This window comes from Penicillium lagena, assembly GCF_028827675.1.
Source record: "Penicillium lagena strain IBT 129212 chromosome Unknown utg000006l_segment0_segment0, whole genome shotgun sequence".
Lineage (NCBI taxonomy): Eukaryota > Fungi > Ascomycota > Eurotiomycetes > Eurotiales > Aspergillaceae > Penicillium > Penicillium lagena.
The window spans coordinates 2,486,576-2,500,452 of NW_026623227.1; the positions used below are offsets into that span (position 1 = coordinate 2,486,576).

Genomic DNA, 13,877 nt, shown 5'->3' on the forward strand with positions numbered 1-13,877 from the left:
GGCAATAATAGAGTATGGATTGACAAAACGCGCCGAAGCCTCGGCCTTGCAATTAGATATCATTCACATCCGAAGGCTAGAAATCGCTAGGCTCTTCTCCTATCTGGTTGTTCTTTTAGTATTACTTGGTGTTTAATGGCCCTCGTTTCCCCGAAGGCTTTACCTAATAATAAGCTCTAGTCGCTGCGGCATATGCCCAGCATGGTGGTTAGGCAGAATGGGAATGGCATACCAAATGGTATGTTGACTTTAGCCGCCGAGGTGTGAGCACCTTACCTTTACCCTATCCTTATAAACTGCCCCCCTATTGATGTGTTATTGGTGTCTTTCATCCAGAATCCAAACCGAAATTAAGACGCTGGCTATACAACATGATAGTTTTAAGGGATATTGTTCGAGTTACTGACAGGCAAAGAGCTTATTTACTTCTGTATAAGGACGGGGTGCCAAAAACTAAAAGATACATATTCATTTAGATTTTACCGGGTCTTTTTAACTAAGTGTCTCTGTTTCTCTGGTGCATTTTGAAAAAGCTTATTGACAGCGTTTGTTCGAAACAGAAGTTTACTGTCAATGGCCGGATGCAGAACTGGCCTATTAATATCTTACAGTGAAGGGCACGCAGAACGGCCGGTCAAATGTACTCACTCCAAATCTTTCCTATGGGTGTTCAACCTTAAATCACACCATCGGCCCTAATTTGTTGCCTTCGAGATTGTATCAACTTTAAAAAAGCCAAACCTTGTCAGCTGCTATATACAAAGATTATCAATCAATTCGACAGAAGATTCAAAAGCAAGTTCATAGATATGAACATATTTCTTGACGGGTTGTGATGTCACTGGTAGAAAGCCTCGATGTATGTGTTGATTGAGGCGGCCCCCAACGAAGAAAGCCAGAGTGGCTCAGCCGTTACTAGTCACCGCTAGCCCACTAGCACATAATTGACGGTGGTCCCAAATAGCCCGAAGAATCAGAGCGCTGTCCAAAAACGGTCAATAATAATGGCAAAGCCAAACTCCTTTTTCGACCAGGAAATTCCCCCTAACCACTGCAGAGTGTCAATTTTGGCAGCCTGCTAGGTGAGTCGTCACACAAGCCATCATCACAGCTATTTCCAGGTACAGTACGGAACCTTACGGAGATCAGCCAGTGAATCTCCCAAATCAAAAATTAGAAGGATGTGGCGTCGCATCGGGCCTGATACAACCAGAGCAAATCACCAACTAAATCCGACGGTCCTCCCCTTTTCGCGAGCAATTAGTGCCGTGCCAAGCCGCGCCATCTATGTTCATGTACTGGCCGTGGCCGTAAAGTAATGTAGTATCGACTAGGATTGGAGAACACCACTTAGGTAAGTTGAAGATCCGACTCGTACTCGTAAATGTACCCGTACAGGGGGCGTGTCCTGCCAAGGCCAACGGCCCCCAATGATTAGGTAGCATTCGAGATACTGAGGGACATCCCCGCTTCAGACCACTGTTGTGTGTGATATCGTAGATTCTAACTAAATATTGGGAAGCCTTTCGCCACCCATTTCTGGGCAGTCTGCTTTGATTATTGAGTTGGATTAGGACCTCGACTGCTTCGGCCGACAGGTTATAGCGCCAGTCTGCACGAGGCTCTCAATTTTGTTTATTTTAATTTTTCTAGTTTACCAAATCTAATGATTTCGGGACCTTATCGAACTGGCTTTGTATGAACAGTTGTGAATACGAGTCTCGTGGGCTGTGTCTTGAGGCGGCCCGGCCTCCACCTGTGGATCTTCAGCCTTGCCTAGTATTTAGTATGTATTGCCGTCAAACTGTATCTGCCTTGCTAATTTGGGGAGCAAGCGTATCATTGATTATTGTCATAATGTAATAAACTCGCTTTCCAAAAAAAACAAAACTCTCTCAAAAAGGACATGACTCGCTCGTGTCTTATACGAAACTTCAAATACTACTAATTTGGATGCTACATACTCAATCTCCTCAATCCTCCTGAGGCCGGACGTGGCTTCCATTTTCTTTCTTTCTGGTTCCTTTTTCCTTTCAAGCCAAGCGACACACCCATACCGTCTTCAACATGCGCCCTCTCGTATATCTATCTGGACTACTCCTGTCCTCCCTTGGCGGCCTTGCGCTCCATGGTGGACCAGATTGGCCAGCCCAACACTTTGAGACAGGGACATGGTCCCCTCCTCACCTTATGCTGGGCAAGACGGGGAATTACAACCCGGACAGCATCTTCATCAATGTCCGAACGAATATCGAGACCGACACAGGTCAAGCCCCGACTATATACGACAACGATGGCGAGATGATATGGCAAGGCGTGCGGAGGAAGACCATGGATTTCAAGATGCAGAAGCTCTTCGGCGAGGACGTCATTACGTACTGGGATGGCGAGACCAACATGCTAGGCTATGGATATGGTCGCGTCCACATCCTCGACAATTCGTACAAGGAGATCCATGTCATCACCCTCCCAGACCAAGGATTCGTGACGAAAGATGGGAAGAAGCGAGAGACCTATGTCGACGTCCATGAGCATCTTATTACACCCGAAGGCAATATGATTATCTCTGCTATCAACCTCACGCAGGGCGACACTAGCATGCGGCCAGAGGGCTACCCGGGAGCTTGGATTATCGACTGTCTATTCTATGAGATCGATATCAAAACCAATGAGATCCTGTTCAGCTGGAGCGCATATGACCACCGGGATTTCCTGCCCCTAGGAAAATCTAAATTAGACATGGGGCCAAATGGTGAACATGGTAGGTCGCAGATGAGGCCATGGGACGCCTACCACATCAACTCCATTCAGTACACCAACCACGGCTACCTGGTCTCCGTTCGCTACTTCTTCTCCGCGCTGTACCTAAACCGCGACGGAACTAAGCGCTGGATGCTTTCGGTGAGTCATCTCTTTCTAATCAACGACGTGGCTAACCGCCTTGAAGGGTGCCGATGGCAATGAAGGTGATATCCCCAACGACGCCCACTTCGCCTGGCAGCACGACATGCGCGTGTATAATGAGACCGATGACAGCATGGTGATTACGGTATTCGACAACGACGTTCCCGTTCGAGACTTGACCGCCACGCACGAATCAACCGGCGTCGCCATCCACGTCGACCTAAAAAAGATGACGGGGAGTATATTCCGCCACGTCAATTCGCACGACCATGATCCTGCTGAAGCTAAGACTCAAGGCAGTCTCCAGCTGCTAGACTACAACAACACAGCCCACATGCTTGCAAGTTATGGCTCTTTCCCTAAATTTAGGGAATTTGACGGTGATGGGAACATCGTGATGACCGGCCAGTTTGGCTACTCCGGCCATGCGCAGGCGTACCGTACATTCAAGTACCCCTGGCATGCAATTCCGCACTACCCGCCCGTCGCCGTGGCCAAATATCTTTCCGAATACACGAGCGATATATACGTGTACATGAGCTGGAATGGTTGCACCGAGTACGACAACTGGAACGTCTACTCCGTGCCCGATTTCGCGTCTACTATCGAGCAGGGGACTCTGCTGGATAACCACCGCCGGACCGGCTTTGAAACGAGTGCCGATCTACGTGATCCGAATGCTAAATTCCTGATTGTTGAGGCTTTGCAGGGCGACAAGTCCCTCGGTGTCTCGGAAGTCATCGTGGTCCCTGGGGGATTTGAGGGCAAAAATGGCCAGTCATCGAGGTCTCTACGGCATTCATTGAGGAGGATGAACTAATTTTTGAGCAACGCAACTGCTAGATTTGGCTTGCATATTGGCGTTTACTTGATGTGGGATATATTACTTTGGTTGGCAGTTGTACATATAAACATACCATCTCTGAGCGTCGTGATACCAGGAATTCCATCGGTTTCTCAATTTCCTTATTACTACCCCTGTCCTTACTGACGACACGCCGCACGCATAACCGAAAGTCAGGTGCTGTGGTATCAATACAGAGTGTGTCAAGGCCCTCCGTGAACATTTCTCGTGGGGGGCCTGAGCGACGAGAAAAGAAACTATTAAAGCGAAGACTACGATGGGAGGAAATGAACACATGAGACATGAGCAATTATGACCCCTGCAAAATACCCGCAATAATGAATAATTAACTTAAGCGTCCTGCAGGGTCTCGAGTCTATATCTAATTTTATCTTTGGCCCCACTCCCGTCATTGGCAGTGCTACAAAGCAGAAAAGAAACATGAGGTTGGTGAAGTACCTTCAGCCTCGCACAAGGTGCTGCCTCGATTGCTCCCATTAGTAGATTATTATTATTTTTTACCTAATATGCCTGGTCCACTGTAGGAGGCCAAGGGGACAAGTTTAGACAAGTCTGCCTAGGCAAAACTTCGCTCTTAATGGGGGGAGGCCTTGATCAAATTGGCCAAGCCCGGAGGGAGCAGCTGACACCGCTTGAGAGCGACGTGTATTGTGTGTGTACATACTAAGCAGTGCACGTAGCGCTTGCAAGGATCTCTTGCTGAACGGACAGCTCATTCTTTTAAACAAAAGTATAATCCAGAAGTGCAACGGCAGTAGTTTCAGTAGTCCCAAGGAATAATAACAAAACAATCCAAATTTTCCAGCCTCTTGGCTATCTAGATGCAAGCCTCCATTGTAATTTTTCGCATTTTGTAAAGTATGATCAAACACATCAACCTCTTCTTTCTAAAGCTACGCCAGGCCGTCTTTCAAGAACAAACAAACAAAAGCACCAAACCAAAACCAGTAGGTCAATAGGCTTCATCTTGTACGGCATTCGCTTCATCTTGCGCGACGACTGCCTTGTGATACGTCTCGTAGGGCGTGATAGCTCCCAACGCGCGCCGCATGTGCGCGTTCAGGATCTCGAGACCGTAGACGTAGCTGGCGTTAACCCAGCCGAAGCTATGATGTATTTGTTAGTTAAATCCGGAAAAAGATAGCGATCAGGAAAAAAAGACTCACCCTTCACGCGGCGCACCCTTGAAATCCGTTCCCTGGTTCCCATATTCGGCAGTAACGCGGTGCGGATCAATCGGGCGCGTAACGTCATATTTCTCCACGACCACGCCGTTGAAATCCACAAACGCTTTCGTGATCATGTACAACCACTTGTAGGCCAGTCGCTCCGCCTCCTCCTGGTATCCATAGCGCAAAAAGCCCGTCCACGCCAGCATCTGCTGCGGCGCCCAGCCGTACGGATAGTCCCACTGGCGATTCGGACGCTCCAGGCTCACTGCACCGCGCGACTCCTCTGTTCCCGAGACGAGTCCGCCATACGCCTCGAACCGGGGGAGGGCCTTCTCGACCATCTTTGCGGCTTGGGCTGGCGACGCGAGTCCCGCCCACATCGCCCAGAAGGTCGTGGCCGTCTCGTAGTTTGTGCGCTCGCGCTTGACGGTGTCATAGTCGAAGTACATTCCATTCTCCTCGGACCAGAGGAGCTTATCCATAGCTTGCTTGCGTCGGCGGGCGCGCCGGTCCCAGACGGATGAGGACTCGGTTTCGATGTTTTGAGTTGTCTCTGTGCGGAATTCCTCGGGAATCTCGAGGCGGTCTTTGAAGTGGATGCGGATGATTCGGGCAATGTCGACTTCGTACTTGTATAGCAGGGAGTTGAGATCCACGGTGGCAAGGTTTGCACACACGCGTTCCAGTCGGTAGCTGGTGTCGTGGCCGGACTCACGCACGGCTCGGTCGTGCAAGAAATACTCGTCCAGCTCCGGCTCCTTCACGGCACCGGTGTTGTATGCCCGCACAAATTCCTTGAAAGCCATGCCGTGTTTCTCTGCATACGGCGTGAGGATGTGTGTGAAATGAGTCGGCTCCGTCTCGGGCGGCACGCCAAAGCCCTCTGGGCGATACCGTGAGAGACCGGTGGCCGGGTCCAAGCGAGGCTCTGAAACCCAGACACTGTAGTACTCTTTGATAGCGGCGAGGACCGCATTGCGGAGGAACTCCTTCGCGTCGGGTTCGTTCTTGATCTTCTCGTATACCCGCAGCGCCATGTCGGTGAGGAAAGGCGGCTGGGAACGAGTGAGATAGTAGGAGCGATTGGCGTTGAGGATCTTGCCGTAGTGCTTGATGCAGAAGCAAAAGTTGATCACCATGCCCTTGGCCAGGTCGACACGGTCGCTGACCAGCAATCCCAGGGACTCCATGTAGCTGTCCCATCCGTACAGCTCGTTGAACCGACCACCGGGCACCACGAAAGGCACACCAATCAAGTCCGTTTCCATGGTGGCATCATTGGCTTTCTTCTGCATAGCCAGCGCCAGCAGACCCGGCTTATCGTTCAGGTGTGCCACATACTGTGGAGTGATATTCGCTTCCAGCATCTGCACATCCAGACGCAGCTCCGGATGTTCCTTGGCGATGCGCGTGTAGTATTCGAATTGCATCGGAGCACCAGGCGGGATGTAGATCCGGGGCCGGGGGTCATCGGTCCAGTCCTTGGGATCCCGACCGGCCACTTCGATATTGGAGCCGTCGATGCGCCGAGTGAGCGCTTTCCAGAAGGAGTTCTTGATCAGTCGGTTGAGCCGCGCGACGGGGTTCTCGTTCAGCCGGGCCTCATCGAGGACGATGTGCTTCCGGCCGTAGTCTTTGGCGATGGTCAGTTCCTGCAACAGATTCGACAACATGTACGTGCCCCGCACGTCGAAGCGGTTGATGCCGGACGAGGCGGCCGTTCCGACCGACAGCACCTTGGGCCCGAGATCTTCAATGGTGATCTGCATATTCTGATCGGTATCTTCCTGCTGCAGCAAAGCCTGCAGTGTGTCCTCGACCTCGATCAAGAACCTGCGGGGGCGACCGGACGATACATCTGCGCATCGTCACTGTCAGCGCAGCCCCGAAAACCCAAGCAAGAACAAAACGTACCGTGGCTACCGCGTCTCGACGGAAGCGCACTAACGAAGTCCTGGATATCCTCGCGATTATAGTCGTTCAAGCTCTAAGACACGGCAAAAATGAATGAGTTTTCCGCTGCCGACCAAAAATAAAGGGCGACTACTTACCGCCGAGAGTGTACGGCCGCGGCCGCTGAGTTTGGCGAGGGAGTCCTCATTTCCGTAATAGATGTCCGGGTGGGAGAAGGGGTCGATGGACGATTGGCGCTGGCGCTCGCTTGACGAGCTCATGGTCTAGCAGGCGGAAGACGGGCGGGGGTGGTGCCAGCGACACGGGGGGGTCAGTGTAGCTCCAGAAGCGAGGTTGTGTGCGTGGAACGTAAGGTTTACAGCCTTATGGCGCCCGACGGAGATGACTGAGGGGGATGGTTCGTTTTATAGGAGGTGAAAGCAAATCCACGGGTTGGGGTTAGGGGGATCCTTGTTCTCCGGAATGAGATAGGTCTAGTCTCGGTCTGAATCGGTGAAGAGTGAAGAATGAGTGAAGTGGGATGAAGTGGAATGGAGTGGAATGGAAGTGGATGGGTCGATGGCAATGAAGTCATTTGCCTCCACTGTTGCTTATCGCTGATACTGAGAATTTCCCCGAGTATTTTCCCGATTCGATTTCTGTTCGCGCTGAAGCTTTTACTAAAATTCTCGAGACCGCTCTTTCGCAACAAACGCCACATCCAGATCTAGTCGGTATGCTCCGCACACGGTCGGTATTTACATCGGACGAGATGATTATATACGTCTAGATCTTGGCCGCAATGGCACTCCCACCATCCACCGTAATCGTCGCGCCATTCACATACGCTCCAGCGCGACTGCTCAGGAACAGACACGCACCCGCCACATCCTGCGGCGTCCCAATCCGCCCCAGCGGAACACCCGCCTTGATCGACTCGCCGAACGTCTTGAGCGTGGCGGCCATCATTTTGCTTTCAAAGGGCCCACAGGCCAGGGTGTTCGACCTGATAGGATATATTTAGTAGGTAAGACAAGGGCGAAAAAAAAGAGAGAACACCCACGTGATGTTACGCTTCCCCAGGTGGTTTGCCAGCGTCCGGCTGAGGTGGTGCAAGCCAGCCTTGCTGGAGCTGTAGGCGAAGGTCTCGAGCGAGGGCACGCGCAGCCCGTCAATGCTGCCGATGTTGATGATGCGCGCCGGGTCGGTAGGCGCGGACGCCTTTTCCAACAGGGGTGTCACCAGCTGGGTCAGGTCGAAGACGCGGTGCAGGTTGAGGGTGAGCACGCGAGTGAAAGCACTAGAGGGATACTCATCATATGGAGCGCCCCAGTTGGAGCCGGAGTTATTCACAAGCACGTGCAGTTCTGCAATAGTTAGAAATTATCCTTTTCGGTTTTCGACAGAGGTCGCCTACTGCTCTCGCGCTTGCCCAGCTCCTCGGCCAACTTCTTCACGTCCTCGTACTTGTAGAAATCGGCGGGGATGGCGTGTGCTTTACCCTTGCCCAGGGCATTGAGCTCCTGCACCGCCTGGTCACAGGCTTTGGCGTCGCGCGAGGATATGTACACCGTCGCACCGTTGGTCACGAAGCCCTCCGAGATCATGCGCCCGATGCCTTTGGCGCCGCCAGTGACCAGCACGACTTTGCCCTGGTGAGGGTAGTTAGTACGGGCATGAAATCAAAATCGAGCGAGCAAATCCATACCTGCACGTTGAACAGACTTGACGAATCCATGGTGAATAATATCTGATCTCAAGCGAGTCGAAGAATCTCCAACCATTTAAGACATACTCGCAACATACCCGACGGCCGAGCTTCTGGTCGGTCTGGGCCGAGGCTCAGGGAAGATCGTTGATCCGGAGCCATGCCCGTTTGGGGTTCCCGTTAGGGCTGCGGGATCGGGGTTTCGCGACGGTCAGTCGGTCGATTGTTGTGTTCATCAACCAGCATGGAGGAACTACAGGCCAAACACCGCAAGGAGCAAAAAGACCTCCAGGGGCGCATCACGCAGAAGAAAAAGGCCGCTACCAAAAAGACCCGCAAAGGCATCAATGACGAGTGTGAGCGCATGCAATACGAGCTCTCCGAGCGACAACAGGCCGAGATTGCAGAGCTCAATGGCGAGCCAGTGGACCCTAGCGAGGCCCTCGAGGATCTCAGTCTAGAAGACAGACCAGCTGAGGAACCACCCACCGACACAACTCCATCCACCGAACCCGCAACATCAGAAGAACCACCCTCCTCCACAGCAACACGCAGCGCTAAGAAACCCAACCGCCAGAAAGCCCGCCTCGCCCGCCGCGCAGCCGAGCAGGAAGCCCTCTCCGCGGCGGCAGCAGAAGAGGCCGCGACCCAAACAAACTACCGTGGCAACGAGCAAGAAGTCATGGAGAAAGTGTTCAAGCGGCTCGGCCTCAAAGAAATCGAAGTGACCCCCGACGGCCACTGCCTCTACTCCGCCATCGCGAAACAGCTCGACGACTCCGGGATAGGCTTGCGTCCGGACCCGAGCCGGATCATCCTCAAACCAACCACGCAGTCCCGCATCGAGACTGTCGTATCGCCACAGCATGATGGGTATAGAGCCGTGCGCGCGGTGACGGCGGATTTTATCGAGGAGCACAAAGAGGACTTTGAGCCGTTTATGGAGGAGCCGCTTGATGCGTACACGAGGAAAATCAAATTGACTGCTGAATGGGGGGGACAGCTAGAGCTGCAGGCCATTGCGAGGGCGTATGGAGTTGAGATTAATGTGGTGCAGAGTGATGGGCGCATGGAGAAGATTGAGTCTGGGGATGACGGGGAGAGCCTAGATGAAGAGGAGAAGCGGAGGCGGGTGGTTTGGTTGGCATATTACCGGCACTCTTACGGGCTGGGCGAGCATTATAATGCGCTGGTGAAGCAGTCTTGAGGGGAAAGCTTCTTGCAATGAAGCTTTTCTATCTTTTGAGTGGATATAAATAGAACCACATAGATCTAGATCTGGGTTTTAACGACGACGCCAAATAGATACTCGGTCATAGATCACGCCATTCTCTCCCTGGCCCACCACATGCGTGCGCTCCGGCTGCCAGTAGGCTACGCGCTCAAGGCCACCCTCGCTCGGCTCGCGCAGCGGGTCATGTTTGACCACGCCCTTGGCATCGTAGGGGATGTCTTCACCCGGGTGGCTCAGATGAGCCACGTATGCCTCTGAGGGCGAGGCAAATGGCGGGCCTGGCTCCTTCGGATCCTTGTGGCGAGGAAACTCGAGGCAGATCAGGTTGCCGGTGGGCGAAGGCGCCAGCAGCTGGGTGTGTCGGTGGGCCCATTTGGGTCGCATTGATGGATCCAGGGCGCAAAAGAACTATATCGAGAGTCAGACCAAAACACTCGATATAGAGAGGAAGTATTCATACTGTGTAGTCATAGACCAGATCAAACCCGTTCAACGGGATGCCAATCTCCTTCAACCAACCCTCATCAAAGAAGTCGCCCTGAACAAAAGTAACTTTGCCGCGGCCAACTTTCTCATCCCGAACCCGGTACCAGCTCCCATTGTCAGCCTCTTCCTTCTTGCATGCCTCCACCGCGCCAGAGCTATACTCTAGGCCGTAGGCATCGTACCCAAAGCTAGCGAGCAGAAGCACATCGACGCCTCGCCCGCATCCCGGGACTAGGGCCTTGCGGCGACAGGTCTGGCCTTGGGCATCCTTGGTGACGGGGCCGCCAATGGTGCCCTGGCGGTGGGTGAGGATGTCCTCCAGAGCTGGGTTGGGGAAACCTTTGTCCCACGGCAGGCCGTCGCCTTTGCTCCACAGCGCGGCCCAGCCGTCGACATAGCGGTCGCCTTGGTACTCGGCCATTACGGCTTGGACCTGCTTGAGGTCCATTTGGGTTGAGGCAGTTGGGACACTCATCTTGCAGCAGGTATGTAATGTTCTCGGTAGTCAACGGGAGGAAATGATAAAAAGGAAGACCGGTCAGTCTCCCTCTGTTTATTTCATTCCGCAGGGCTTATTAAGCACGACCTCCTTGCTGCGATTTCTTCGTCCAGTTCGTGCACGACCATCTCCTTGCTCGTGTGCCATGAGATCATCCGATCCGATTAACCCTGCAGAAAACCAAGAACCCCCAGCCCAGTTGAGGTTAATCGCATAAGCTTATCCATCACTATACGCAATGAACCACACATCCAGCACAAAGTGGAGAACAGGCCAATCCTCTCTTTTGCCGACGGAAGACCGGCACGCCATTGCTGAGCGATGACTGGTTGACCAGCTTGTCGTCAACCCCTCTCGCCGCAATGGCGGATTTTTATCCACACTGGAGATACTACTAATACCGATCATGATGGCCTCGGTCGTTGTCGGCGATTCCGATTTGGATCTTGCCGATAATCTTTCATCATCTGTCGGAACAAAAGGAGAAAAAAATTCTGACCGCGACGGATGCTACTCTAACGCAACCACCTTCTACAGAACTAATCGGAAAATTTCCAACGTCAGTCCATCTCTGGACCGAAACGCCTCGGTTTCCCTGCGCAAACTCGCGCCTGCCCTGGGTTTCTTTCCGTCACATCTGCGTCGCTCGTAATTCCGACTTTTAACAATCGCGCTCCGTGTCCAATGTATCACTTTATCTGTACAGCAATTGATACCACCCACTGCGGATATCGTTATTGGTCAGTGGCAAGTCTTGATTGATTAAATCACGGCAAGCCGATCCGCCAAGATGCGCGCCGAGGATCCAGAGAAAGACAGCGCCATTACCTCTGCTTCGCCCTCGCCAGCAGCGGAGACGGCTGATCGCGCCACAGATGAAGGAGAAAAGGAAGTCGACCATGACGGGCAATCGCGATCGAATGCTTCCAGCGTGGTGGACGACGAGGGCAAAGATGGACCTGATGAGGAACAACCGCCGATCACACGGCAGTTGACTGAACTGGGGCCGCCGATCAAGGTTTCGCGATTGAAGCGGAGAGGCTTGTTTGGGCAGTTGACCTTGTTGGCTGAAGTGGAGAATCCCAAGACATACACGCGCAAGAAGAAGTGGTTTATCACTTTTGTTGTCGCCTGGGCTGGTGTCACGGCGCCGATGGGAAGCTCGATTTTCTTCCGTAAGTGGTGATATCTTGACGCTGGCGTATATATTCAACTAACCCCGAGACAGCTTCGCTCTCCCAAGTATCCCATGATCTGAACACAACTACCACCATAACTAACCTGTCAATCTCCCTGTACATGCTCAGCATGTCGATCTTTCCGCTATGGTGGTCCTCCTTCAGCGAGCGACTCGGCCGACGCACGATCTACTTGGTCTCGTTCGTGCTCTTCACGATCTTCAACTGCATCTGCGCCATCTCCAGCTCGATTGCAATGCTCATCGTTTTGCGTATGCTAAGCGGTGGCGCCTCAGCCTCAGTCCAAGCTGTCGGTGCGGGGACAATCGCTGATCTGTGGGAGCCCCGGGAAAGAGGACGAGCGATGGGTATTTTCTATCTCGGTCCACTGTGCGGACCCCTGCTGGCTCCGATCTTTGGTGGTGCGCTGGCCCAGCGATGGGGATGGAGGAGTACCATGTGGTTCCTGGCTGCGTACGGAGCTCTTACGGTCGTTTTTATCCTCTTCGCTCTCCCGGAAACACTGGCAGTGCAGAAGCCCGTTCTTCCTGAAACTACCGACGAAGAGGAAGGCGCCACCGTTATCCGGTCCGTCAGTCGCGTCTCATCCGCCAAGGCTGTCCGATCTGCGACACGGTGGTTGAAGTTGTTGAAAATCATATTTATCGATCCGCTGAAGATCGTCCTTTATCTGCAGTATATTCCCGTGCTCTTGACAGTGTACTACGCCAGTATCACCTTCGGCTCGCTCTATGTCTTGAACGTCAGCGTGCAGGATACATTTGAGAAGTCACCGTACGACTACTCGACTATTATTGTCGGCTGTCTTTATATCCCCAACTCGTTGGGCTACATGGTCACCAGTATCTTTGGCGGGAAATGGATGGACAACATCATGCAGCGAGAAGCCAAGAAAGCAAATCGGTATGACGAGTACGGGAAGCTGATCTATCGGCCGGAGGACCGCATGCGTGAAAACGCATGGCTCGGCGCTTTTATGTACCCCGCTGCGCTCATCTGGTATGGCTGGACAGCGGAGAAGGGTGTGATTTGGATCGTCCCGGTATGTTTCAGCGCTCAACACCGCCAAGTCATGTCACTACTAACGATGTATCTCCTAGATGATCGCCAACTTTTTCTTCGGCATGGGCTCCATGCTCATCTTCGCTATGGTAACAACCATGCTAACAGAATTCATGCCGAAAAAGTCCTCCGAGGGCGTGGCGCTCAACAACTTCATGCGCAACATCTTTTCTTGTGTGGGCTCGTTCGTCACGGCCCCGATCATCAGCGCCATCGGCAACGGGTGGCTCTTCACCATTCTGGGAATTGTCAGCTTCCTCAGCTCGTCCGTTATTCTCGCAATGAGGATCTACGGACCCCGCTGGCGGCAGACAATGGAGGAACACATGCGTTGATTTTTTCTCTTTTTGTTTCTGCATCCGCTTCATGCTCATACCCTTTGAAACACATGCAATTGCGCAGGAGTATGTATCATTTTTGGCGTTGGTTGTCATGTCATACTGGCCCGATATTCTCCCTGTTGAAGGTTAAGGGTGTCGAGCATTCAATATCCATATCTGGCTGCACGCGGCATTCATTCTGAGTTTTCTGGAGCGACTAAGTTCTTACTTCGCTCGTTGTGTCCATTATTCTGCATCTTCTGCTCGGAAAGGCTGTTCTTGACATGCTCGTGTCGAGGATGATAACCCATTATGAATAGAATCATTATTTTCACCCCTTTATCTTTTATGAAGGTTCGAATGTTGTTTCTCTGAGTGGAAGTATGTCGTTGGGCATTGCGAAGTATATTCCAGAGCATCATTATTATTGACAACTGTTTAATATCTTATATTCGAGAACATAGCGGCCCTGGTAGAGGATCCTGCAACCCCTAGACAAACTGATCTAATAATCGACAAACTTAAAAAGCTATCA

At 52.4% G+C, this 13,877-nt stretch overlaps 6 protein-coding genes across 6 annotated transcripts; 3 read left to right on the forward strand and 3 right to left on the reverse strand.

Moving 5' to 3' along the window:
- Nucleotides 1-2,067: 2,067 nt before the first annotated feature.
- On the forward strand, nt 2,068-3,724 carry N7510_009146 (arylsulfotransferase family protein; the record flags this gene model as incomplete). Its single annotated transcript, XM_056981071.1, has 2 exons — nt 2,068-2,901; nt 2,948-3,724. 2 exons carry the CDS (start codon nt 2,068-2,070, stop codon nt 3,722-3,724), a joined length of 1,611 nt encoding a protein of 536 aa, XP_056831280.1.
- A 997-nt stretch (nt 3,725-4,721) lies between these two features.
- On the reverse strand, nt 4,722-7,115 carry N7510_009147 (alpha,alpha-trehalase; the record flags this gene model as incomplete). The annotated part of the gene is made up of 4 exons (XM_056981072.1): nt 4,722-4,875; nt 4,936-6,799; nt 6,856-6,928; nt 6,993-7,115. The coding sequence occupies 4 exons, from the start codon at nt 7,113-7,115 to the stop codon at nt 4,722-4,724; spliced, it is 2,214 nt and encodes a 737-aa protein (XP_056831281.1).
- A 505-nt stretch (nt 7,116-7,620) lies between these two features.
- Nucleotides 7,621-8,572, reverse strand: N7510_009148 (short chain dehydrogenase/reductase family; the record flags this gene model as incomplete). The annotated part of the gene is made up of 4 exons (XM_056981073.1): nt 7,621-7,840; nt 7,898-8,201; nt 8,252-8,486; nt 8,543-8,572. 4 exons carry the CDS (start codon nt 8,570-8,572, stop codon nt 7,621-7,623), a joined length of 789 nt encoding a protein of 262 aa, XP_056831282.1.
- A 214-nt stretch (nt 8,573-8,786) lies between these two features.
- Nucleotides 8,787-9,749, forward strand: N7510_009149 (deubiquitinase OTU2; the record flags this gene model as incomplete). Its single annotated transcript, XM_056981074.1, has 1 exon — nt 8,787-9,749. The coding sequence occupies one exon, from the start codon at nt 8,787-8,789 to the stop codon at nt 9,747-9,749; it is 963 nt and encodes a 320-aa protein (XP_056831283.1).
- Nucleotides 9,750-9,827: 78 nt separating this feature from the next.
- On the reverse strand, nt 9,828-10,737 carry N7510_009150 (putative thiol methyltransferase; the record flags this gene model as incomplete). The annotated part of the gene is made up of 2 exons (XM_056981075.1): nt 9,828-10,184; nt 10,237-10,737. 2 exons carry the CDS (start codon nt 10,735-10,737, stop codon nt 9,828-9,830), a joined length of 858 nt encoding a protein of 285 aa, XP_056831284.1.
- Nucleotides 10,738-11,551: 814 nt separating this feature from the next.
- On the forward strand, nt 11,552-13,357 carry N7510_009151 (MFS transporter; the record flags this gene model as incomplete). The annotated part of the gene is made up of 3 exons (XM_056981076.1): nt 11,552-11,936; nt 11,990-13,002; nt 13,061-13,357. The coding sequence occupies 3 exons, from the start codon at nt 11,552-11,554 to the stop codon at nt 13,355-13,357; spliced, it is 1,695 nt and encodes a 564-aa protein (XP_056831285.1).
- Between the last annotated feature and the right edge of the window lie 520 nt (nt 13,358-13,877).